This window comes from Doryrhamphus excisus, linkage group LG19 (assembly GCF_037039965.1).
Source record: "Doryrhamphus excisus strain RoL-2023G ecotype Guam linkage group LG19, RoL_Dexc_Guam_v1.1, whole genome shotgun sequence".
Lineage (NCBI taxonomy): Eukaryota > Metazoa > Chordata > Actinopteri > Syngnathiformes > Syngnathidae > Doryrhamphus > Doryrhamphus excisus.
In genome coordinates this window covers 6,924,417-6,950,401 of record NC_136375.1, presented here as the reverse complement: position 1 = coordinate 6,950,401, position 25,985 = coordinate 6,924,417, and the positions used below count along the sequence as shown (strand labels likewise).

General features: G+C 44.1%; 3 protein-coding genes across 7 annotated transcripts; 1 reads left to right on the top strand and 2 right to left on the bottom strand.

The window, feature by feature from the left end:
- Positions 1-217: 217 nt before the first annotated feature.
- Positions 218-15,923, bottom strand: prpf4 (pre-mRNA splicing tri-snRNP complex factor PRPF4). Of its 2 annotated transcripts, none has more exons than XM_058056095.2 (15): positions 15,704-15,923; positions 15,155-15,386; positions 14,238-14,424; positions 6,278-6,365; positions 6,121-6,200; positions 5,839-5,932; positions 5,620-5,714; positions 5,490-5,548; positions 5,282-5,405; positions 4,297-4,386; positions 4,102-4,224; positions 1,529-1,636; positions 1,341-1,459; positions 1,138-1,244; positions 218-344 (listed from the first exon to the last, which is right to left on the bottom strand). In XM_058056095.2, the coding sequence occupies exons 1-15, from the start codon at positions 15,887-15,889 to the stop codon at positions 258-260; spliced, it is 1,779 nt and encodes a 592-aa protein (XP_057912078.2). In that variant the 5' UTR covers positions 15,890-15,923; the 3' UTR covers positions 218-257. The 2 variants fall into 2 exon arrangements, with proteins under 2 accessions (XP_057912078.2, XP_057912079.2); XM_058056096.2 differs by having other exon boundaries at positions 15,729-15,860.
- On the top strand, positions 15,237-18,976 carry cdc26 (cell division cycle 26 homolog). 2 transcript variants are annotated; one of them, XM_078799307.1, is made up of 3 exons: positions 15,237-15,394; positions 16,138-16,223; positions 18,413-18,976. In XM_078799307.1, the coding sequence occupies exons 2-3, from the start codon at positions 16,143-16,145 to the stop codon at positions 18,611-18,613; spliced, it is 282 nt and encodes a 93-aa protein (XP_078655433.1). In that variant the 5' UTR covers positions 15,237-15,394; positions 16,138-16,142; the 3' UTR covers positions 18,614-18,976. The 2 variants fall into 2 exon arrangements, with proteins under 2 accessions (XP_078655433.1, XP_057912081.1); XM_058056098.2 differs by lacking the exon at positions 15,237-15,394 and adding an exon at positions 15,732-15,896.
- Positions 18,386-25,937, bottom strand: fer (fer (fps/fes related) tyrosine kinase). 3 transcript variants are annotated; one of them, XM_058056091.2, is made up of 20 exons: positions 25,751-25,937; positions 24,747-24,890; positions 22,898-23,029; positions 22,657-22,830; positions 22,496-22,595; positions 22,236-22,419; positions 22,015-22,161; positions 21,819-21,938; positions 21,615-21,737; positions 21,346-21,541; positions 21,168-21,266; positions 20,894-21,100; positions 20,691-20,813; positions 20,559-20,615; positions 20,364-20,482; positions 20,191-20,285; positions 20,009-20,132; positions 19,774-19,928; positions 19,581-19,703; positions 18,386-19,511 (listed from the first exon to the last, which is right to left on the bottom strand). In XM_058056091.2, exons 2-20 carry the CDS (start codon positions 24,816-24,818, stop codon positions 19,375-19,377), a joined length of 2,487 nt encoding a protein of 828 aa, XP_057912074.2. In that variant the 5' UTR covers positions 24,819-24,890; positions 25,751-25,937; the 3' UTR covers positions 18,386-19,374. The 3 variants fall into 3 exon arrangements, with proteins under 3 accessions (XP_057912074.2, XP_057912075.2, XP_078655432.1); XM_058056092.2 differs by having other exon boundaries at positions 22,024-22,161; XM_078799306.1 differs by having other exon boundaries at positions 24,747-24,864.
- Between the last annotated feature and the right edge of the window lie 48 nt (positions 25,938-25,985).

Below are 25,985 nucleotides of genomic sequence, written 5' to 3'. Positions count from 1 at the left end.
CTCCAGAGCGATTTATGTATGTTTTTTTCTACGTAATTACGAATTTTTGGCCTTGTGCGACTTATACTCCGAAGCAACTTATGTATGTTTTTTTCTACCCAATTATGCATTTTTGGCCTTGTGCGACTTATACTCCGGAGCGACTTATGTATGTTTTGTTTGTTTTGTGAGCAAAGAGTTGGTGGAAAGACAAAAAAATACTATTGGTTGCAAAGCACCTGGTCAAATCCACATTTTATTAAAAAAAAAAAATTAAATCAGTCAGACATCCAAAGTTTAAAAGTTCTGTCATAGGAGCACGTGGCAATCAGTTTCCCATCAGGTGACACGTCCACACCCATCACCTGAAACACAGATGAGACGAACATGCTGAATAATTTTCCATGGATGGGAGAAAACTAGGGGTGTAATGATTTGTTGATTTCTCCTCTGGACATGTCCCAACCATCTCAGTCTGGTAAAGGACTTTATCTCCAAGGCCTCTAACATATAATGTCCCTCTGATGTACTCCTTCCTGATCCTATCCATCCTGGTCACTCCCAATGAGAACCTCAGCATCCTCATCTCTGCTACCTCCAGTTCTGCTTCCGGTCTCTAGACCAAACAATATGGCTGCTTTCACCAGTTTTGTATACCTTTCCTTTCCTTTTAGCTAAAACTCTTCTATCACATCACGCCTGACACTTTTCTCCACCCGTTCCATCCTGCCTGCACACGCTTCTTTACTTTTTTATTTTTTAAGTTGAAGTGATAAAAGTCTCGGTGGGGAATGAACAGCACAATGATCAATTATCATTGTTATTATTTGTTAGCGTCACAGATCCAGGTGTGGAATTATGAAGTCATGTACATCAGATAGAATCCATCAATCTTGATTGAATTCATTCATTCACCGTTAATACTCAGCAAATACAAAACATTTGCCATCAACTGTGTGTTTACATCCATAATTCATTGATATTTCACCCCCCCTCCCCAACCTGTCTAGTATCCAACTGGTTAAATGTTTGGCTAAAAGTTACTTGTGGATTTAAAGTGCCTGGATCTTTTTGGATGATCTCGTTATAAATGAAGCAATCACATCCTTGAATGTTTGATAACACCCCAAAGACATGAGCCCCAAAGCAAAGAGTTACCTTTCCCTCATGCCCTGCCAGTGTCTTCAAGGGCATCCAGCCAGGATGACTCCAGACCTTGGCCATGTTGTCGTATGCGCATGTCAGGAGGAAGTGGCCATCTGTGGCTGTGGGGGCGTACACAAATGCGACACAAGCATCAATGCTACTAGCAGGGCTGATCACAGACGGCTAAGGTGGGTCCATTGCTGAATTCCTCTTACGCTGAAATCTGACACCTGACAACAGGTTCTGGTGGGCAGGGACTGTGTAAAGACATTTCCTGTTCCTCAGATCCCAAACCTTACAGGTGTTGTCTCCACTTCCTGTTGCCAGATGGTAACTGAGAAGGACAAAGAAAAGCATTACGTCATATGTTTAATAACACCAAGTAAGGCTGTGATTGGCTGACCCATTAGGTGAGAAGTGCACGCTGTAGATTTCTTTCAGGTGTCCTTCAAGGAAAACGACACAGCGTCCTGTGCGAAGATCCCAAACTCTTCCAAAGGCATCCAGGCCGCTGAGGGTCAGGCGGGTTGTTCACATAGATGACAAAAAGAATGAGAATTCTTATTATGATCTACATCGCTGTGTGACTGGAGCACATCTAAACATGTCACAAACATGGCAGCCAAATAGTGAAAGTCTTTCCACATGCATGCTACATAATCATTTCCTCTGAATTTCAATGAAATAACTAACGCTTCCCATTTAACATGATTATTCATGGATGAGAAGAACGACATTAGTGCCATATCTTTTCCCAACAATTCAGACACTAAGAAAGGCAGCCCCACACAACCAAAATGGAGGAAGGCAGCAGTAGGAGGCGTTCATCATCTGCTGCAATGACAGCTGGACTGCCAAGTCTCATTCTCCTACCTGGACTCCTGATGTATACAGTGCATCCGGAAAGTATTCACAGCGCTTCACTTTTTCTACATTTTGTCATGTTACAGCCTCATTCCAAACTGTATTAAATTAATCGCTTACCTCAAAATTCTACACAAAATACTCCATTATGACAATGTGAAAAAAGTTTTTTTTGACATGTTTTGAATTTATTAAAAATAGAAAACAAAAAAAATCACATTTACATAAGTATTCACAGCCTTTGCCATGAAGCTCAAAATTGAGCTCAGGTGCATCTTTTTTCCACTGATCATCCTTGAGATCTTTCTACAGCTTAATTGGAGTCCACCTGCAGTAAATTCAGTTGATTGGACATGATTTGGAAATATAATAACTGTCTATATAAGGTCCCACAGTTGACTGTGCATGTCAGAGCACAAACACCAAGCATGAAGTCAAAAGAACTGTCTGTAGACCTGCGAGACAGGATTGTCTTGAGGCACAAATCTGGGGAAGGATACAGAAAAATTTCTGCTGCTTTGAAGGTCCCAATGAGCACAGTGGCCTCCATTATTCGTAAATGGAAGACCTTTGGAACCACCAGGACTCTTCCTAGAGCTGGCCGGCCTTCTAAACTGAGCGATCGGGGAAGAAGGGCCTTAGTCAGGGAGGTGACCAAGGCCCCGATGGTCACTCTGTCAGAGCTCCAGCGTTCCTCTGTGGAGAGCCTTCCAGAAGGACAACCATCTCTGCAGCAATCCACCATTCAGGCCTGTATGGTAGAGTGGCCAGACGAAAGCCACTCCTTAGTAAAAGGAACATGGCAGCCCGTCTGGAATTTGCCAAAAAGCACCTGAATGACTCTCAGACCATGAGAAACAAAATTCTCTGGTCTGATGAGACAAAGATTGAACTCTTTGGTGTGAATGCCAGGCGCCATGTTTGGAGGAAACCAGGCACTGCTCATCACCAGGCCAATACCATCCCTACAGTGAAGCATGGTGGTGGCAGCATCATGCTGTGGGGATGTTTTTCAGCAGCAGGAACTGGCAGACTAGTCAGGATAGAAGGAAAATGAATGCAGCAATATATAGAGATATCCTGGATGAAAACTTGCTCCAGAGCGCTCTTGACCTCAGTAGACTGGTCATGTACCTTGACCATATAGACAGTAGACATTAGCACACAGCCATGATCTCAAAAGATTGGCTTCAGAACCACTCCGTGAATGTCCTGGAGTGGCCCAGCCAGAGTCCAGACTTGAATCCGATCGAACATCTCTGGAGAGATCTGAAAATGGCTGTGCACAGACGTCTCCCATCCAACCTGATGGAGCTTGAGACTTATTGCAAAGAAGAATGGGCAAAACTGCCTAAAGATAGGTGTGCTAAACTTGTGGGATCATATTCAAAAAGACTTGAGGCTGTAATTGCTGCCAAAGGTGGCTCAACAAAGTATTAAGCAAAGGCTGTGAATACTTATGTAAATGTGATTTTTTTGTTTTCTATTTTTAATAAATTCAAAACATGTAAAAAAAAAAAACTTTTTTCACATTGTCATAATGGAGTATTTTGTGTAGAATTTTGAGGTAAGAGATTAATTTAATACAGTTTGGAATGAGGCTGTAACATGACAAAATGTAGAAAAAGTGAAGCGCTGTGAATACTTTCCGAATGCACTGTACACTCCACCTACCATTATTACAGCGTGCGGGGCAGTAATGACGTACATTACTAGAGCGCGCGTGGCAATAATGACGTACATTACTAGAGCGTGTGTGGCAGTAGTGACGTACATTACTAGAGCGTGTGTGGCAGTAGTGACGTACATTACTAGAGCGTGTGTGGCAGTAGTGACGTGCATTACTAGAGCGTGCGTGGCAGTAGTGACGTACATTACTAGAGCGTGTGTGGCAGTAGTGACGTACATTACTAGAGCGTGTGTGGCAGTAGTGACGTACATTACTAGAGCGCGCGTGGCAATAATGACGTGCATTACTAGAGCGTGCGTGGCAGTAGTGACGTACATTACTAGAGCGCGCGTGGCAATAATGACGTGCATTACTAGAGCGTGCGTGGCAGTAATGACGTACATGACTAAAGCGTGTATGGCAATAGTAGTAGTAATAGTTACCCAGTAGCCGCCAGTGATCCATCAGGATGAAAATGGATGTCATGGACTCCTTTACTGTGACCTTCTTGATGAAGAATCTCCTCCTGAACCTCCAGATCCCAAAGACGCCAGGAATGGTCGTAGCTACAAGCACAGCAGCACGTTAAGACTAACATCATTGACTTGTATCATGATTATTATTATTAGTAGTAGTACCATGTGGTTCCCAGGAACCTCCCAGATGGATGCCAGCACACCCGAGACACTCGCTCACTGTGTCCCTCGATGTCTGCCACTGGCTCATCACTATGGCAACCACAGATACAATGTGTTATTGGAAATGATCATAGCTAAAACACCACTACAGTAATTAGCAGTCATCCTGACAATTTAATACAATAATCTATTTTTTTAATGTTTTTATTGATGATAAATAACAGTTGCATTATAGAGACACAGTTTATACAGCAGCACTGTCATATTATTACAGTGGAACTTGGGTTAGCATAGTTACAGTGTGTCATATATTATTCATATTATTACAGTGTACTTTGAGTTAGCATAGTTACAGTGTGTCATATATTATTCATATTATTAAAGTGGAACTTGGGTTAGCATAGTTAGTGTGTGATATATTATTACATTGGAACTTGGGTTAGCATAGTTACAGTGTGTCATATATTATTCACATTATTAAAGTGGAACTTGGGTTAGCATAGTTACAGTGTGTCATATATTATTCACATTGTTAAAGTGGAACTTGGGTTAGCATAGTTACAGTGTGTCATATAGTATTATTCACATTATTAAAGTGGAACTTGGGTTAGCATAGTTACAGTGTGTCATATATTATTCACATTATTAAATTGGAACTTGGGTTAGCATAGTTACAGTGTGTCATATATTATTCATATTATTAAAGTGGAACTTGGGTTAGCATAGTTAGTGTGTGATATATTAGTGGAACTTTGGTTAGCATAGTTACAGTGTGTCATATATTATTCATATTATTAAAGTGGAACTTGGGTTAGCATAGTTAGTGTGTGATATATTACAGTGGAACTTTGGTTAGCATAGTTACAGTGTGTCATATATTATTCATATTATTAAAGTGGAACTTGGGTTAGCATAGTTAGTGTGTGATATATTATTACAGTGGAACTTGGGTTAGATTTTCTGTCAAATGAGCTGTGGTTTTAACCTTTCCAGGTTCCAAAGCTTCACTGATCCATCTGCAGCACACGAGGCCAAACTGACATCTGACTGGTCAAGAGACACGCCGGCCTGCGGACGGAAGACCACGGCTCCCACGTTGGTGTTGTGACCTTCAGGCAATCAGAGACAGAAATGGGTGGAGTCTTTTTTTATGCGATGAAGGCATCATGACAAACATGTGAGGCTCCGCCCACCTCTCAGTGTGCGAATCAGGGTGCAGTCAGGGACAGACCACAGCTTACACAAACCGCTCCTATAGGCAACAGCTGATGTTAGTACAGCACAAGGTCAATATGTGTGTGTGGGAGTACATATGTGCATCACCAGGAGGCGGTGGCCAGCATTTTGGAGTCTGGGCTGAAGTGGCAGAAGCTGATTGGCCGATCATCACCGATTTGACTGCAGAAGTTGTTCAAATTCTGAAGACGAAGAAGATCTGTCAGATATTTTGACAATAAGCCTGAAAGAGTTGATTGGAATGATGATGACAAGGATGCCTGGCTTCATGCATTCATGCTACAAAGCTAACATTTGAAGTCTCACTCTCAGACTCTTGTGCAACTCCTGTTGTCGGATGGTTCTGGCTGCCTCGCACATATCCTTCAGGGCCCGGCCCGCCTCCAAACGCCTCATCGCCCTGACAGAGAGCACACAAACACTTCCTGTCTGACTAAAATCATGGCGCCGTCAGAAAACACAAGCTAGCTTGAAGGAAGGGCAAATAAGCAGAAACTCATCAGACTTTCACAGAAGGAAGTCTAAGGTGGCCACCACATTTCTCAACAATCCAAACTCAAGTGTTGCTTTACGTTGCTGGCCAATTACCTGGGCAGAGAATAACGGGCCAACCAAAGACGTGCATCTTTGAGGGTGACGGGGCCTTCATGGTACCACGTCTGCTGACACTGTGATTGGTCAGGGGAAAAAACACGTCACTTTCTGAAAGCACAACACACTCCTCTCTTGCGTGTGGTAATCAAACCTCTTCCTGCGATCGCTTGGCTCGGTCTTCATCTCTCCTGGACTTCTTCAGAGCATCTGGACCGACCACAGACAAAACGCCACGCAGCCTGAAAAGTGGCCGACATAGTTTGTCGTCACCATAAGTCGTTTTGCTGGATGATAATTGTCCTACAAATTATTGCTGATATCACTGTCAACACTATTTGGAGAGCAGTTCTTAAATCACTGTACCAATATGTGGCATAATTTTCCCAGTACACCAGGGGTCTCAAACACGCCGCCTGCGGGCCAAATGTGACCCGCGGGACACTAGTTTGAGACCCCCGCCTTGATATGAAAGTTTAATGTTGATATGGATGCTGTATGGTATCATGTACCCAGAAAAAATTATTACGTTTGATTAATGTTCATGTTAAAGGTTAAATAACTGTTAATAGTTATCCTCCCTATCCGTGTGGAAGTGGTAAGTTTTTGGATATTTAAGTTTAAAGAAAATAACTTGAAGGCTACCGTTTAGGTTGCTAGCTCTCTAGTTGGCGAGTTAGCATGTGTCTCAAGACCCTGCAGTTTCGCAATATGTTGTAAATAAAAAAAAAGTATAAATGTGACTATAGGCGGCACGGCGGTCTAGTGGTTAGCGCACAGACCTCACAGCTAGGAGACCAGGGTTCAATTCCCACCCTCGGCCATCTCTGTGTGGAGTTTGCATGTTCTCCCCGTGCATGCGTGGGTTTTCTGCGGGTACTCCGGTTTCCTCCCACATTCCAAAAACATGCTAGGTTAATTGGCCACTCCAAATTGTCCGTAGGTATGAATGTGAGTGTGAATGGTTGTTTGTCTATATGTGCCCTGTGATTGGCTGGCGACCAGTCCAGGGTGTACCCCGCCTCTCGCCTGAAGACAGCTGGGATAGGCTCCAGCACCCCCCGCGACCCTCGTGAGGAAAAAGCGGTAGAAAATGAATGAATGAATGTGACTATAGTCGTGTTTTGTCATGTCTACAGGGCTCTAATAATGCTTTGTTAATTTTAAATCTGAAAAAAATAATTTATCGACCATTTGCTCCCACCAACTATGTGGTTTCTTAAGTTTTTATTACCTGCCGTTTTATTATTATTATTATTTATTTATTACTGATTGAATTATTTTCTTTATTCTTGATTTGTTTATTTATTTTTCATCTTATTTTGTGTAGAAAAATAAAAAGGAAGATATTTGAGATCAGTGGAATGTTTTATCAGAGCTTTTCTTGTAGAAAATTAGAACCAAGGAAAAGTTTGTTTTAATTTTTCGTTTTTAATAAATGCGTTTTTTTTGGGGGAGGGAACCTGATGCGGCCCAGTCTCACCCAGACCAGAGCTCCAGTGGCCCCCCAAGTAAATTGAGTTTGAGACCCCTGCAGTACACCCTACCCCCTGAAAGCAATCACTTTGTGTTGGAATAATTGTACATAAAGTTATTCTATTTTTACTATATTCTTATGACCTATTTTTACTATATTCTTATGACCTATTTTTCTTTATGACCTACAAACATTTCGTATCACTCACATAACAAAGTAAGATTAACGCTGTACATGTGCTTCATATCACTCACATAACAATGTAAGATTAACGCTGTGACGCCTGCACTTGTGGTGTACATCATGATTAAGGGAAAACAGAACATGACAGAACATTCCCCAGCAGATAGTTTTAACACCCTCGTGGGACATAGGCACGGGTCAGAAGTAGATATGACCTCAAGGTGTATGTGTGTGTGTATATGTATCACCAGAGAATCACATGTCAAGGATGAGGTGTCCACACATTATGGATAACATGTTGTACAAAGAAACTGGTTTCAACTGGAATAATTAAACCCCCCTTCCCTCAGAAAACTGATTGTAACCAGGGCCTTCCTTCAATAAAAAGGCAAGAGGGCAGGAACTGCTTCAGAGTGAGGTGGCGAATTGTTACTGAACGGTTCCTGATCACTCTCCTTGCAAGTAAAAAGAAACTCATCTCTCTGTGTCTTCTTTTGTACAGGCAGTGTTTTTTACAAGTGTTGGGGTTTAAACCTGACATTTTATTGGTCCTCCGAGCCGGATTCCAAGACACCTGACGATCCCAGCGGGCAAGCGAGATCCAGGCAAGACTGTGGCCACAGCATCAAGACCCTTTCCGGGACTGGTCCCTCTCTTGCGGGCTGGGATCGGAAGGTTGAAGGAAATCCAGAGACGCAGAGACTGTGAGTACAAATTTTGTTTAAAAGGAATGAATGTAAGAAAAGTAAAATAGAAGACAAACCCTGCAGGTTAGAAGAAGAAGAAGAGTAAAATAGAAGAAGAAGAGAAAAAATAAAAACGCGAAGTACAAACCCTGACAATACTAGACTCTATCAGGTCAGACAGTTAAATTCCGTGGAGGGTAGACTCCCCTAGTTGAAACAGACTAGTTAAACTCTACAGGATGCCGGAGTCCTCTGGGCTGGAAAAATAAAAACGCGCGAAGTGTGAATGTGGAAAAAAAAGTAAAATAACAAACCCTGACAATTCTAGGCTCTATCAGGTCCGACAGTTAAAATCCGTAGGTGGAGTAGACGCCCCTAGTTGAAACAGACTAGTTAAACTCTACATAGGATATGCGGAGTCCTCTGGGCTGGAAAATAACGCGCGCAAAGTGTGAATGTGAATGTATGAATGAAAATACAATTACCACTAGGTAACTGTGTTTTATACCAAACCAACAAGAAGCAAATGGTGAGCCTTTGTGGATGCTTGTAGGCAAGAAAATTCCACCTGAAAAGGTTGAAGAGAATTTTACCACAAAAGGTTGTTGATCACCATCTTGTTGAAAATAACCCCAGTGTTAGAACACGACAGGTGTTAAGAACCACTGGGTCCAAATTTAGTTCAAAATGGGGAAGGGACAAAGTAAAGAAAAACAAAAGGTCCTTGAAGAACTCCCGTGCAAAGACTGGAAGATAGTTGAAAAAGAGGATAGTCTAGCAGTAGACCCCCTATATTATTGGATAAAATAGCACAAATTCAACGGAAAATTATCCACAGCATGTACTAGGGAGTTACAACAAAACATAAAAAAGAAATGTAAACAAAACGAGAAGAGAATGAAAAAGAAAGTGAGTTGTTTGGTCTTGTGGAAGGTCAGGTTATGACTGGCTTGGTAAGACAGGATAAGAAAAGCGAGAGATATATAAGATAGTAAGAGAAGTTTTACTTCATGAGTATCAGAAAGATGAAGAAAAAGTAATGAAGGAGTAAAACCAGCAATAGAAGATTTGTTAAAAACTTAAGTCTTAGTAGAATGCGATAACCCACCATGTAATATCCCTATTTTCCCAGTGAGGAAAGTGCCACTCTCTGTGGGATGGAGAATGATACAGGACAAGTTGTAAATCAAGCTGTGGTGGCAAGAGCACCTTGTGTGCCTGACCCACACACATTGTTAAATTCTTTACCAACTGATGTCACATGGTTCACCGTAGTAGACATCAGGCATTCTTCTCCATTCTAATAGAGAAAGAAAAGTTCAGGTTCGCATTTACGTTTGCAGAAAAGAGGAATAAATAAATAAATAATATATATATATATATATATATATATATATATACCACAAGAATATTGTGAAAGCCCGACAATTTATTCACAAGCAATGATGGCCAGTATGTCCACGTTTGAACCCCCAAATGGAAGCCAGAAATTATTATATGTAGATGACATCCTACTAGCGTCACAAGATAGGAAGTCATGTGAAGAAGACACAATAGCCTTATTGCACCATTTAGCGAAAGAAGGCCATAAAGTGAGTAAAGACAAACTACAATTTTGTAAGCAATCAGTGAAGTATTTAGGCCATCAGTTGACAGGACAAGGGCGAACCATTCTAACAGACAGAAAACAAGCAATCTTAAATGAAGCTAAACCACATTTAACACTTGAGCGATGCACCACGCTCAACCCAGCTACCCTTCTACCATTCCCTGAGGAAGGCCAACCACGTGATTGTTATGAGCTAACAACACAAACTGCAAAGTGTAGACCAGACTTATTAGATTAGATTAGACACTAACAAAAAGGGGTGATTTTTGTAGATGGTTCCTCAAAGAAAAAAAAAATATATATATATATTTGGGAAAAACAATAACAGGCTATGCAGTCATAGCGCTTACAGAAGCATGCAAATTAATGAAAGGTCAAAAGGTGACAATTTATACTGATAGCCAATATGATTATTGAACAGTACATATCTTTGCACAATATTGGCAAAACAGAGGTATGATAACATTAACGGGAAAACCAGTAACTCATGCAGGATTATTAACAACTTTACTAGAAGCAGTGCAATTGCCAAAACAAATTGCTGTATGTAAATGCACGGCACATACTAATAATTCGGATCCAATATCTTTAGGAAATATGTTCGCTGATAAAATGGTAAAACAAGCGACACTAAAGGAACTGAACCATCTTAACACAGAAAAAAAAATGACAAGTACACTTTGAGATCCTGGCAGACATGCAACACAGAGTCCAAAGCAAGAAATTGACCACTGGCTAAGGAATAAAGCAACCCTGGACAAAAATGTTAATATGTCGACAGATAATAAAACAATCTTGCCAAAAAATTGCATAAGTGGGACGCTATTTTGAGCCATGGTTTTACACATGTCTCAACAGGAGGGATATGTGCTGTGGCACAATAGTGTGCTATTAACACCCACTTTACTACGTAGGGATTGAATTCTTATTCAAAAAAGAAAATTTTTGTAGAGCGTGTTTAACGTGTGCAAAACACAATGCCCAGGGCAGCTTGCGACCTCGGCGTGGCCAATTTCAAAGAACCACAATACTTATTTCAAGAAATACACATGGACTTCATTGAACTCAACAACAGTGAAGGGAAAAGATTCTGTTTAGTGATAATAGACTCATTTTCAAAATGGATAGAACTGTTTCCTACAAAACATCCAGATGCACTAACAGTAGCTAAAGCTCTATGCAAAGGCATAATTCCACGCTATGGTATTCCAGAAAAAATTTACAGTGATAAACTATGACTAAATTATCCATCTCCATCTTAGTATTTACCCTAACTATACCTGTTTGCGTCATGATAATAGCATTGTGGTATCTGCTGTAGATTTGTAGCTCCTCAACAACCTTCAGAGGAAGTCCGGCTACAAAGGGGGCTGTAATTCTAGTTTGCAGTCGTCTCAAACCGGTGAAGATTGTCCACAACTCTGTTGCGTTATTAGGAGGGGTTGCAAGCCTGCTGGTAAGATGATCACTCAGACGCATAAAAATAAAAAAATAAAAAATAAAAAGAATTAATTAGCAGCAGTAGGAGGACTGATCGGAGCAATAATAGTGATGTCACTGCCACTATGGAAAAATAAAAATAAAAAAAATCTTAACATGCAGAAAAGAAGGGTGGGGACCCTTAAAACACCTTGGATAATTAGGTGGGCATACAACAACTCCAGATGTAGTATGACCATAGCCCCAAATTCGACTACCGAACTCCAAATACCCATATCATCATTGAAAGGATTTACAAACAGACGTCAGGTGTCAGGGGAGACATATGCTAGTTATTGGTGGTATGTTACTGGACACGTGTTAGATTTAAGTTGGGACACATTGATTACCACCCAGGAAGGTGATTACTGGGCACCTGGTACCACATTAGAAGCCAGGCATTTCCATAATAAAATTATGTTAAAGAAACATGGGGCCATATTAAGTATGACATTTGCTTTTAGCTCAGCTAAACTCAACCCATATGACCGACCATTGGGCACTACTTTAAATACCCCGTGTTGGGGTTTCCTTTTATGGGCCTACTCTTCTGGGGTAGATCCCTACTTTCCTATAATTATTTGCAAAAATCAAACCATGACCCCTGTTGAACTGCCAATCACAAATAACTACACACATCACGCTGGAGTTAAAATAGCCGTAATTCGAAATACAGATGATTGGTTTCATGCCACTACGGGCATTTCACGACAAAGCAATAACTGGCTGCTGCTAGTGGAACAGGCAGCAAAAATGTCAAATCAAGGAGATTGTGTAGTATGTATAGGAGCCAGACCACTGTTACAAGTAGTGCCTTCAACTATGGGAATAGATTGTTTGATCGAAGTAATGAATAAAACCATTGCATAAGAAAAAAAAAAAAAAAATTGTTCACAATGGGATAAGGTCTATCCTCTTACTTCCACTGAAAAACAAAAACAGTATTTTCTAAAAGGTAGCTATAGGAAACTTCTCATGCATAAACGGAACAGGTGTTGGAATCAAATTAGGAAGATTGAATGATACTGAGTGTCAATCAATAGAGATGGTAGACATAACATTCAAACCCAGAATCAAAGAGATCAGTGTCAGGGTGGGATAAAAATGATCCCACCTACATAGACAGTATTGGAGTTCCAAGAGGAGTCCCTGATAAATACAAATTAGTCAACCAGATAGCAGCAGGTTTTGAATCATCGATTTGCTGGTGGTGCACAATTAACAAAAATGTAGACAGAATCAACTACATCCACTATAACGTGCAGAAATTAGGAAACAACACTGAAAGAGGGTTCTCCGCCATCCATGAACAACTGTCAGCTACCTCCCTCATGGCTTTCCAAAACAGAATTGCTGTTGACATGCTCCTGGCGGAGAAGGGCGGAGTATGTGCCATTTTTGGTGATCAGTGCGGTACGTTCATTCCGAACAACACGGCAGCGGACGGGAGTCTCACCAAGGCCTTAGAAGGTCTAAGGTCCCTTAACAGCAAGATGAAAGACCATTCTGGAGTTGACACGTCAATGTGGGATGGTTTTGGAGACGTATTTGGCAAATATAAACAACTGATAATGTCAGTTTTAATGTTAATCGCTGTATTTGCAGCTATTCTCACCTTATGTGGATGTTGTTGCATTCCCTGCATTAGAGTTTTTGTGCACCAGGCTAATCACCACTGCTATCCAACCAATTAAGCAAGAGGTGTCAGAAATATATGAGCTCCTTACTCCAAAAGGGGAGCCCCAAGAAGACAGCGACAATGAAGACACCGAAACTGAAGAGATAAATGATGAAACATCATGGCATTTTTCGGACTTGCCAGGACTGAAAATCTAAAAAGAAGAGGTCAACGGAGGATGGGAGAATATATTGCAAAATGAATAAACAGGAGGGAAATGTTGGAATAATTGTACATAAAGTTATTCTATTTTTACTATATTCTTATGACCTATTTTTACTATATTCTTATGACCTATTTTTCTTTATGACCTACAAACATTTCGTATCACTCACATAACAAAGTAAGATTAACGCTGTACATGTGCTTCATATCACTCACATAACAATGTAAGATTAACGCTGTGACGCCTGCACTTGTGGTGTACATCATGATTAAGGGAAAACAGAACATGACAGAACATTCCCCAGCAGATAGTTTTAACACCCTCGTGGGACATAGGCACGGGTCAGAAGTAGATATGACCTCAAGGTGTATGTGTGTGTGTATATGTATCACCAGAGAATCACATGTCAAGGATGAGGTGTCCACACATTATGGATAACATGTTGTACAAAGAAACTGGTTTCAACTGGAATAATTAAACCCCCCTTCCCTCAGAAAACTGATTGTAACCAGGGCCTTCCTTCAATAAAAAGGCAAGAGGGCAGGAACTGCTTCAGAGTGAGGTGGCGAATTGTTACTGAACGGTTCCTGATCACTCTCCTTGCAAGTAAAAAGAAACTCATCTCTCTGTGTCTTCTTTTGTACAGGCAGTGTTTTTTACAAGTGTTGGGGTTTAAACCTGACATTTTGAGTATTTGACATTGGAACTGCAATGTCAAGAGCAAGAAAACCCAATTAAAATAAGGGATAGTAAGAGCAAATATATAGGGAAGTTTTTTTGGCCCAGAGTCGTAGTGGACATCAGAGTGTCTTTCAGGAGGAGATGATGTCACTAACCTCTCCCGTCGGTCAGCCGGCCCTTCTCCAAACAAGGTGATGGGCTCTCCGAGCGCTCTGAGCCCCGCCTTGACTTCGGTGTCATCTGTAGAAACTGTGATCTGTCGCGCTCGCCGCCTCCGCTCAAACTCTGCGAGCGCTTCCTGTTGCCGCTCGTTTACATGGTCCTCCAGCTCCAGGGTTTCATCTGCAGAGCATCACGGGGCAGGGATCACACCTTGCTTTAGGTGCCAAGTAGGGATGTCCCAATCACATCTTCAAGATGGGGATCCGATCCGTATTTTTGAAGATCGGATAACATGGGCCGATCCGGCTGCTGTGTCACCTTTGTAAGAAAGGGCTACACAGCAACTTGTTAGGTGTAGCAATGCACCACAAAGCTGGTTGCCACCCAAAGAGAAGGCAACGCTAGCAGGCAGACATGTCTGGCGTTAAGCCACTTTCACTTTGGACGTTAGCTATGAGGCTCCCTGGCTCGTTGTGCCGGCTGTGTCATGTTGGGGGGAGCTTCCACCGGAAGTGCTACTCTAACCGCTGGTTGTTTATAGTAGGGACCGTCAATAAAAGACTATTGCGTTGATGAGACTAGTTTGTTTTCAAATAAAGTGATAGATTGTAAATCACGCCACAAATTGATCGAGGTCATTGAACAATGTTAAATGAGTAGTACTACCCTAAAAGTATTTAGCAAGGCTATTTTTTCCAATTGTATCTTTTAAGCGGATGAAGGAGATTTGTTAAAAACAAACTCCACCGTTATTCAAGCTGTGTAATGAGAAATAACTTTGAAAAACTATTTACATTAAATTCATGTTTACGAAAAGGTCATTATTATTACAACAAAGGGATTGGTACCGGATCGGAAGCCGAAAATGTGTATCGGCCATCCCTAGTGTCGAGGCTGTATTCAAACTCACAAGACGAGATGTTTATGTTTCCGGCCTCGATTCCCGCCTTCACTGCATCACTTCCTGTCACGAAGCCGCTCAGAGTCTCTGCGTTCAGACGCTCACGCTCTTTTTCTTCCAGGCTTCCGTAGAAAACACGGCTTTTCTTCGGGGCCGGAGCCACTTCGTCATCGTCTGACATCCTGAGCCGTCTCCCGGGGGACAATAGGGAAGACTTCCGAATCAAAGCCCTGAAGAGTCGCTGCAAATGTAATACAAAAGAATCACAAAACAACGTCTAACCCTTTTCAATCACACATTCAGTTTTCTTTTGATGATTTCTTCTCAATTGGCCTGAAAAGCGATGCCGCTTTTCACAGAAAAGCTGAGTCAAAGTCAGAAAACCCGATGGACAAAACCCGAACAGGATGAAGGCCGTCGGTCTGTTAGCGGCTAATATTAGCAATACCCAAGCGTATTAAATAACGAGGCGATTCAAATACTCCGAGTTGATGTGACATGTAGCAAACGAATGGCCAATATGAATTACAACCAACTCTTAGTAGAATTACAACTCACACTTGAAGAAGAGCAATTCGCGCACCTCGTGTGGTGGTTGACCTGCTTATCACGTGACCCGGATATACCTAAGACATCCTTTTCCGGGTGGAAGGTTACTCTTCCGGTAGAAGCAGCGGTACCTCCAAAATCATCAGTGGTGAAAGCCACGGAATTCCCTTTCGACACAGTAGAACCGGGGCACATTTGTCAGGTAACTTTTCACCGACTCTACTAGCATCGAACAGTGGAATGGTGAACTAGACAAGGTCGCCATTTTACGGTTAGCCGCTTAGCTTAGCTTTACGTTTATCGGGTTGAACGTACGTGATGTCAGATGTAAGCAAACTCAACTAAATCACCCCGTAAAGCTATCAGTTGAATTCCAACATCTCTTTGAGTTGCTGAATGTTACGCAAAAGTAAAACACGCATTTGTTCAATTTTTTGTCCAAGACAAGATGCTGAGGAGAAAACCGACTCGCCTGGAGCTGAAGATGGACGACACTGACGAGTTTGAGAGCATCAAGAAGGAGCTTGAGGTAACAGTTCTTCACCTTTTTATTATTCTCACACTGACCGTGGATGCCTGAAATTTCCTGTGTCTGAAATGTTAAACATAGCAATGTTACAGCACCCGTATTTTAGCAATGACAAATTTGTCGCGCTTCGTCTGCTGTGGACCAGGAACTAGCAAAGATTGGTAAACAGGAAGCGAGAAGAGCATTGAAAAGGATGAAGAGTGGGAAGGCACTTGGTCCTGATGGTATACCTGTGGAGGTATCGAAGTGCCTAGTAGAGGTAGCAGTAGAGTTCCTGGCCGGGTTGTTCAATAGGATCTTAGGTGGTGAGAAGATTTGGAGAAGTCTGGAGTGACAGAGAAGTACGTTCAAGTGGTGCAGGACATGTATGAGGACTGGAAGACAGGGGTAAGATGTGCTGGAGGTGGGACTGCATCAGGGATCAGCTCTGAGCCTCTTCTTGTTTGTTATGGTGATGGACAGGCTGGCAGATGATCTTAGACCAGAATCTCCATGGACTATGATGTTTGCAGATGACATTGGGATTTGTAGTGAGAGTAGGGAACAGGTGGAGGAGATGCTAGAAGAGTGGAGGTTTGCCCTGGAAAGGAGAGGAACGAAGATTAGCCGCAGTAAGATGGAGTATATGTGTGGGAATGAGAGGGACCCAAGTGGAAGAGTGAGGTTACAGGGTGAAGAGATACAGAAGGTGGAGAATGTGAAGTACTTGGGGTCAACAGTCCAGAAGAATGGAGATAGTGAAAAGGAGGTGAACGGGTGGAGAAAAGTGTCAGGCGGGATATGATAGAAGAGTTTCAGCTAAAAATGAAAGGACAGGTATACAAAACTGTGGTGAGAGCAGCCATGTTGTTTGGTCTAGAGCAGGGGTCGGCAACCTTTACTATGAAAAGAGCCATTTTACCCCCTTGCCCACTAAAGAAAAATAGCCTGGAGCCGCAAAACATAGTATGTTTAAAACAACATTGGAGGGAATTTGGGGGTATCAAAGTAGTTCAGATAAGAAGACAAGTTGTAGTACTCTTGCTAGTATTGACGATAAACTTACATAAATGTACGTGTAAACTTACTTGATTTGTTTACATCGCAAACAAGTTCCCATGCAGCAGTTTTTTTAAGTTATCTCAAATGTATTTTTTAGAATTGTCAAATAGCTCTGGGAAAGTATTACTTATTTTCCTTCATGTTTACCTGTGTGAGAGAGAACTGAATAGCATCCTGTCTGCTCATCCAATCACCAGTCAGAACTCAGTCTGGATGCATTCATGGTCTCACACAAAGTTGGATTACAAAGACATGCATTTTCCCCACTCGGGTGTTTAAAAAATTTCAAGCATTGCAAAGGGAGCGGCTGCACGGCAGGCGAGTGTGTAGTGCGCAGACCTCACAGCTAGGAGACCTGAGTTCAATCCCACCCTCGGCCATCTCTGTGTGGAGTTTGCATGTTCTCCCCGTGCATGCGTGGGTTTTCTCCGGGTATTCCGGTTTCCTCCCACATTCCAAAAACATGCTAGGTTAATTGGCCACTCCAAATTGTCCATAGGTATGAATGTGAGTGTGAATGGTTGTTTGTCTATATCTGCCCTGTGATTGGCTGGTGACCAGTCCAGGGTGTACCCCGCCTCTCGCCCGAAGACAGCTGGGATAGGCTCCAGCACCCCTTGTGAGGATATGCGGTAGAAAATTAATGAATGAATGAATGCAAAGGGAGCCACAACAAAGAGGCTGAAGAGCCACATGCGGCTCTGGAGCCGCGGGTTGCTGACCCCTGGTCTAGAGACAGGAAGCAGAACTGGAGGTAGCAGAGATGATGCCGACCAATGATATCCGCACCGACTGGCATACGCAGCATGCACATTCACTGTCAGATGTTCTCATGCCAACGCATAGGTTTTGTAACATTGCTAGCATATTTTGTAGTCCGGTTGTACTTGCCAAGGTGCGTGGGTGGATTACAGCTTTGTCTCGACCAAAGGTACTATTTTCCCTCATAAAATCTGCTCAAACTTCTTTAATATTTGGAGTAGAGAAGTGCAAGAGGTATGGAGTAAAAATTTAAGTCATGTTCTATCAGAGAATTGATTCCAAATGTTGTAACATTGCTATTAGACGTCATTGTCATATAAATTGTGTGCTATAGAAAACATAGAAATACAAGCCAGAAAGAAAATATGTGGCAAATTTATTTTCAGGCCCGGAAGCGTCAGCGCGAAGAGGCGGAATCAGGAGGTGGAGTGGGCGGGGCTTCTGTCATGGGTGTGGACGGCTGCGGGGCGGAGGCTTCGTCATCTTCAGTCGCATCGAGGGTGGAGCTTATCAACGAACGTATTGGCTACAAGCCACACCCCAAACCGGCCACCCTGCCCACACTCTTTGGAAGTTTACAGTTTTAATAATGTGTAAATATGAAAATCTACAGTGCTACTATCACAATAGCTCCAAGGGGATTACTAAAGTTATTTATGGCTGCAATGTGGTGCTCAAAGGCACATCAGTGGGGTGACTGAGGCTGCCGGGAGTTGACATTTTATTCTTATGATACATGTATCAGTAAGATCTTGTAAAAGGCTTAGTCACGTGGCACTAACATGAAAAAAAGCATTGTCAGACCATGAGGTCGGCTGACAAGCTCCATCCTCCATCACTCAGAAGATCAAGAGAACATGGAGTGTGTGCTGACCATCTGTCAGCAAAATGTCACCCTTGAACATTTTTTTCCCAACAAATAAATAATATGTTGATTTTTCCGCTGCTCATTTTGGTTGTGGTCTGCTGGACTCAGGAATCACTAAAAACAATATAAATACCATTTTAAAAAGTCCTGATATGATATACGTTCCTTGTGATATCCAATTTCTGTCGATTGATTGACAGGATGAGGTCCCGTCCTATTGCATGTTCGGTGGCTCTAAATTGCTGTTTTTTTTGGGGATATCTCCCCATCCAAGTCATGCTGCATGCACACCTTGGCATACTGAGCCGCTGTTTGACTGACACACTTCCTGTTCGCTGACACTGCCAGATGTGGTTGCCAGATGCTGACATACGTGTGGCATCAAGTTCTATATGTATGGCACGTTCACACGGTCTTTTTAACCACGACCTCAGTCACAAACGCATCAAAACAAGGCTGCATTTCCTGTCCAGGACGACCTCACTTCTTCTTGATGGCGGCAAAGTCTCGCTGCAGTTCCGAGAACTTGGGTCGTTCTTCCGGGTTGTACTTCCAACAACGCTGCATGACTTTGTACACGTCGTCAGGACAACGCTGAGGACACGCCATCCGGTAACCTAGCAACCAAAGCAGTTCATGTGGGCGCAGCGGCAAACCTTGAAGGTGTGTGGCTTCGGCATGCTCACCCTTCTCCACTTGCTCTCGGGCCTGCTGGTTGGTCATCCCCGGATAAGGACACACCCCCAAACTGAAGGTTTCCCACAGGAGGATGCCGTAACTCCATACGTCACTCTCTGAACTGTAACGACCTGCACAAGCGCACACGGGTGTCACGCTCACGTCACCAAGGTGAAATAGGGCCCAAAGGTAAGACGTTACCGTAATTGAGCGCTTCCGGTGCAGTCCATTTAATGGGAATCTGTTTGAGTCCGGATGAGGAATAAACACCGTCATCTTCCTGACGACTCATCCCAAAATCGCTGATCTTCAGCACGCTCCCCTCGCCGACCAGACAGTTCCTGGCCGCCAGGTCCCTGACACACGCAGACAGGTGAGGGTCTCACCTGCTATTTTTGGAGCATGATGTCATGACGCAGCACATTCCACAATTTACCTGTGGATGCAATTCTTACTCTCCAGGTACGCCATGCCCGCGGCAGCGTCCACAGAGAAACGTACAAGCTGCTTGGTCTTCAGCTCGTCTTTCTTCTTCCTCAGGAATGACAGGAAGTCTCCACCTGCCGGACACAGCGAAGGCTCAGAAAGACGCCCAAAGGCAGAGCGAGCACCACCTACCAGGAACCAGCTCCATGACGATATAGATGGGCTGCCTCTGAGTGCACACGCCGATCAGCTTGACGATATTGGAATGGTCGTACTGTTTGAGGATCCTGAACACAGCACACACACCACATGCTCATCAGGCTTTTTTTCCAGGAGCAAACCGAGAGTGATGTGGCGGCTCTCACCTTGCCTCGGACAAAAAGCGGATCTTGAGTTCTGGAGGTAAATCTTCTTTGCAGGTTTTAACGGCCACGGGCGTTTTGTCACGCAGCAATGTCCCTTTGAACACCTCACCAAAGTTTCCCTGCCGGGTGGACAGAGCAGCAGATGATGGAACACAGCGGAGACGAGAGAGGACTGAGGACAGGAAGTGCGGTCACCTTGCCCAGTAGTTCGCCCAGCACCACGTCTTCATGGTTGAGGATCCACTTTTTATCCTGCACAGACGACATGTTAATACTGCACATCTTAACATGCGTAGCACTGTGCTGTGAGGCTGTGCGTGAGGTTGCCTTGACGACGGGGTTGAGGAGCACCACGCCAGACTTTTTGGTGATGAGCTGCTTGGTGGAGAAGTGGTGCTCGATAAGCTGAGGGATAGTGGCGAAGCCCGTCCCCTCAAAGCGATACTGACTCTACCAGCGAGAGAGAAAGAGAGACCAGTCAAGCCACCCAGCAAACGCTGTCCAGAGTGGGTGTGGCTTATTCCACCTACATCAGCAAACTGGATGATAAAATGTCGCCGCTGCTCGTCAGAGAACACCGATAGAACGTACTCGCCCGGTTTGCCATGGCTCTCCCTCACCAGAAAGTCACCCTGCTGTCGCAGTAGCTCCTGGGCCTCAGTACGAGGAATGGCGCCATGGTACCACTCCTGCTCCGCCAGGGGGCGCTCCGAGGACGGGATCACGTCAAAGAAGTGCTGTCAGACACAAAAGATGTGATGTCCCAGATTCCCAGCCTTGGCAGCTGATGGGAAAGCAGCTCACCGAGGAGGACGAGCCCAACATGGCTTTAGGCGAGCGAATCATTCCGGCCAGGGAGTGTCGCAGTGTGTCAAAACGTGAACTCTTCTCCTTACTTTTATCCTGGAAAAAAAACGGCCCACAAGAATGGACTTTATTTTGAAAAGCTCACTACGCTCGGAGACAAACACAAAATATTTACAGTGGAGCCAATGGAGCGAGTGTCGTCCTCGTAGGGAAGAGCGAGAGGCGGTGGTGCTGGGGGCGGGGAGGCGGTGGTGATCTTGGTGTCCAAGAGGGCCTTCTGCGACAAGAGGCGGGCTTCCGAGCCGCGCAGTGATTGGACAGTTTGACGGAGCTCGAGGAGAGACAGTTTCTGACTGAGTAGGAGGACGCAGCTAAAGACAAGAGACAGAAGGTCAACACGGAGACCAACACGGACGCCGACTCGTCAGAGATGTGGACACCGACTCGCTCTTCCTGTCAGTGTTCTCTTGACTCCTTTGGATCTTTGAGTCCAGGTCGTCCACCAGGGCCTCTTTGGTCCTCAGGTTCTGCTGGGTCAATGCAAGCTCCTCCGTCGCAGAGGACAACCTGAAGATATGTTAATGCGTGAGATGTCCAGGATGTTGAGATGTTGAAAGGTGGGAAGAACATTAGGGGGCGTGGCCTCACATGGTCTGCAGACTGTCGGCCGTCAGTGTGTTCCAGAGGATCTCATTGGCTGGCAGATTGTCAGTTTCATCCAACACAGACGTGTCAAACTCCACACTGGCCTCTGGGATCTCTGGAGACCTGTCTCTCACACACACACGCACACATACAGTCAGCACTACAGACAGGAAAGAGAGGAGGATGTTCCTGCTATCACCATGGCAACCTGTAGGCATCGATGAAGTGCTGGTACTCTACCAGCGGGTCAATCTGCTCAACGGCTGCTGAAATCTCCTGATGGACTTTAACAACTTCCTCCGTCAGGAGACTGCTGATCTCACAGTACTCCTCCAAGATGTTCTTCCTACACACACACACACACACACATACTGATGCTGTTGTCTTGTCTTGGACAGTCAGTGTGGCCATGTCACCCACAAAGCCAGTGTCATGTCCTCCTGCATCCTCTGCAGGGCGTCCAGCAGAGCGGGCGCCGCATGCCGTCGGTGTTCTTCTTGTTGTGTCTGAGCACCGCACACCGCCACCACATACTGGTTGTGCAGGTTGTGTAACTTGGCTGTGGCTTTGTCGTAACGCTCGTGAGCACGCTCGGCCTCCCGACCTGCAACGGGTCAATGAAGCTGCTGACAGACTACTTCCTGGTGGGACGTATCCAACATAAGAGCCAAGTCCCAAACCTTTACTCAGAGCTTCTCTGTATTTCTCTTTGGCGTTGTTGGCGTCACGGCCCAGCTGCCGATAAGTGGACTTCAGCTTGTCCAGGTCGCTCCTGGTAACCTAGCAACAACAAGCAGTGCTTGGTCAGTCAGTCGCGTTGTGTGGCGATCTCACAGCAGACCTTGTGGTTGTGGCTTTCCAGCAGTTGATGAAGACTCTGGTAGCTCTTCTTCACGTGCTGCTTGTCTCGGATGAGTGTGGCCAGGCGGTGCAGAGGACCCGAGTTCAGGTCATCCGCGTGACTCCTCATGACGCGACTCAGCACCTCCGTCTGACGCACCACCTGTGACCAAGACTGATACGCACGCTCACGTTGTCAGCGCTGCAGCCCACGGAAATGGAGGTCCTGTGATGATGATCACCTTGCTGACGGTGCTGACGTAGTCTGCTGCTTCATGTTTCTCCATCTGTTGAGTCATGCTGAGCAGCAGGGCGGCGTACTCCTTGTCGCTCTTCACACGCAGAGTCATGAAACGTTTGACGGCCTCCAGCACCTGGAAGAGCACATCTGATGACTCCTCAGCACATCTTCACACTTTCAAATGGATTCTCCCTTCCAAAAATATGAGGAGGAAGACAGCGGGACGATATTGTCTAAACGGTAGGATGTTGGTGGGAACGACTTCTTCCTGCGCCTGAATAAAGTGTGGAATGTGTCAGTGCAGGGCTGAGCATGTTTGGTGCAGTTTTAAGCCAGAACAACAATAAGAAGTCAGCCTGCAAGGGTCCCATTGAACCAGGAAGTGAAAAGGCAGCGAGTCTTGGGAGCGTTGAAAAGATGCAGTCACTCGTGGTCACACAGTTCACTTCCAAATGTGACAATTGTAAGTAGTTGATGATGTTAAATTTGGAAATCAATGGTTATTGTCAGGAGACCAGGGTTCAATTCCACCCTCGGCCATCTCTGTGTGGAGTTTGCATGTTCTCCCCGTGCATGCGTGGGTTTTCTCCGGGTACTCCGGTTTCCTCCCACATTCCAAAAACATGCTAGGTTAATTGGCCACTCCAAATTGTCCATAGGTATGAATGTGAGTGTGAATGGTTGTTTGTCTATATGTGCCCTGTGATTGGCTGGCGACCAGTCCAGGGTGTACCCTGCCTCTCGCCCGAAGACAGCTGGGATAGGCTCCAGCACCCCCACGACCCTCGTGAGGAAAAGCGGTAGAAAATGAATGAATGGTTATTGTCATTTAACATTGTGGCTAAATATACTGCATGGCTATATTTATATCTGCAAAGTAAAGCTTTGTTGTTGAGACATGCTCTTTAGCTGAAACCTGCTGATTACTAAAGATCACAAAAAGCTAGACTTCTGATTCAAGATGAGAGCCAAACCTTTCATTTTGGTATGTTCCATGTCTAGAGACCAGACAGAGCCCGAGAAGACAATATGCAGTGTGTCCAAATCATCAAAAACGTCCGCTACCGAGAGAGACGACTTGACGAATGGCTGGGTTTGGATGAGCTCCTCATGATATTGTTTAAGGTGGGCGGGCCGTGGGTGGAAGACATTAAAAGGGACCCACAGATGAATAGGGCATGATTGTGGAAGATCCAGAAAGCTCTGTGCTGGTTATGGTGTGTAGATGCTCTATAGGAGTCCACAACTCATACCAAGGGCCCAACATGAGCATCATAGGTTCCGTTCAAGATTTGATATACACTTTATCACATTTAGTCTAAATTTGAACCAAGTATCAATAGCGCTGATACCAGCCTAAATTTGACTCGGTATCAGTATCGCTGTAAGCAGCCTAAATTTAAATCCGTATGGAATCCAAACTAAGTCAGCGGTATTGCACATCACTACCAGTGACCGCAGGCCACACCCACCTGATGGAGAACTAGGAGCAACTCTTAATTGGTCAAAAACATTGATCCCCGCCTGGATTTATGGCTTTCAGAGTTTCGTCATTTTGTGGTTAAGTACCGTCCATCTCCTATGATGAATTTGAAACTGAATTTTTGTTGGATATGGGTTGGATTTTTTGCCATTTAATTCTTGTGTTTATGTTTCATCCATGTGTTCTCTGTTTAGTGTGACTGACTGAACAATTCATTTGAGTCTGACGTACATCACAGTGCGGGAACAGGACTCGTCGTAACCACCTAGATTTCTACTCAATGACATTTTCTTCCATTTCCTATGTCAACACTTCCAAGTCAAGCTGAATCCCTTCATGCAGGCAGAAGACAAACAAAGAAGGGTACCTTTAATTCCCAGTCCTGCAGCTTCAGTAGTCCCTCATGGGAATTTCTCAGATCCCGACCAAAGCCCATCATGTGTCAGGAAGTTGAACAGTCAGGAGAGGAAAGGTTGCATAATCCACTGTGGACACACAAAGACTAAATTGTCTGAAAACAAAAACAAACATAGTTAACTAATTACATTACGAAACGTGACATTACAATGATATTCAAACTTAGTCTGTGGTTTAACTTGAAACTTTCCATCATTTCACTTCATCACTTTGGCTTCATTCATTTTCTCCCGCTTATGCTGGAGCCTATCCCAGCTTTCTTCGGGCGAGAGGCAGGGTCCACCCTGGACTGGTCGCCAGCCAATCACAGGGCACATATAGACAAACAACTATTCCCACCACTTCAATCTTGTGCAAAACCATTCAGCCTCACCTAAATGGCCTAATCTACAGCCACACTAAGTTTAAAAAGCAACATAACCTTTCAGACTTTCACATTCATGGAAAGATCAACAATTCAAAGTGTAGAAAAAAATATACACACAGCATAAAGCTTGCATTGAGTTAATGTAGACATAGCACTGGACTAGCATAGAGAAGAGCTATCACAGGGATAGCACAGGACTAGCATAGAGAAGAGCTATCACAGAGTTAGCACAGGACTAGCATAGAGAAGAGCTATCACAGAGTTAGCACAGGACTAGCATAGTGAAGGGCTATCACAGGGATAGCACAGGACTAGCATAGTGAAGGGCTATCACAGGGATAGCCGAGGCTAGCATAGCCCATTCTAGTGAAGCTAGTCTAACAATACGAACATCAAAGTAAACAATAGCGAACAAAGTCAACTGATGCAGAAAAGCAGAATGAAGCTCCGACAGCCTTGAACTTTCAGACTTTCTGTCCGTGTTTATGAGGTGATTTAGCAGTAAATGCCGACGAGGGACGGGAAGAAGGAGTGGAGGAATTCGAAGATTAAGGAGGATTTTGGCCCATTTGTGCCCACTAACCCACCGTGAGGGGTGGCTGTTGAGGGTGACACATTCGGTCACCGCGGTCCTCTGCTGTCCGCGTCTGCGCTCATCTCGTTTTTTTAAAAAACAACTTTTCTTCCCCGTTTGACAGTTTCTTCACAGTTTCGTGCCCCAAACAGCTACTAGCTAAAGCTAACAGGGAGGGGCTTCCGGCGGAAACCGAAAAAAGTGAGGAGCCCGCCCATATCATCTTTTTTTTTTACAAATTAGTCCGA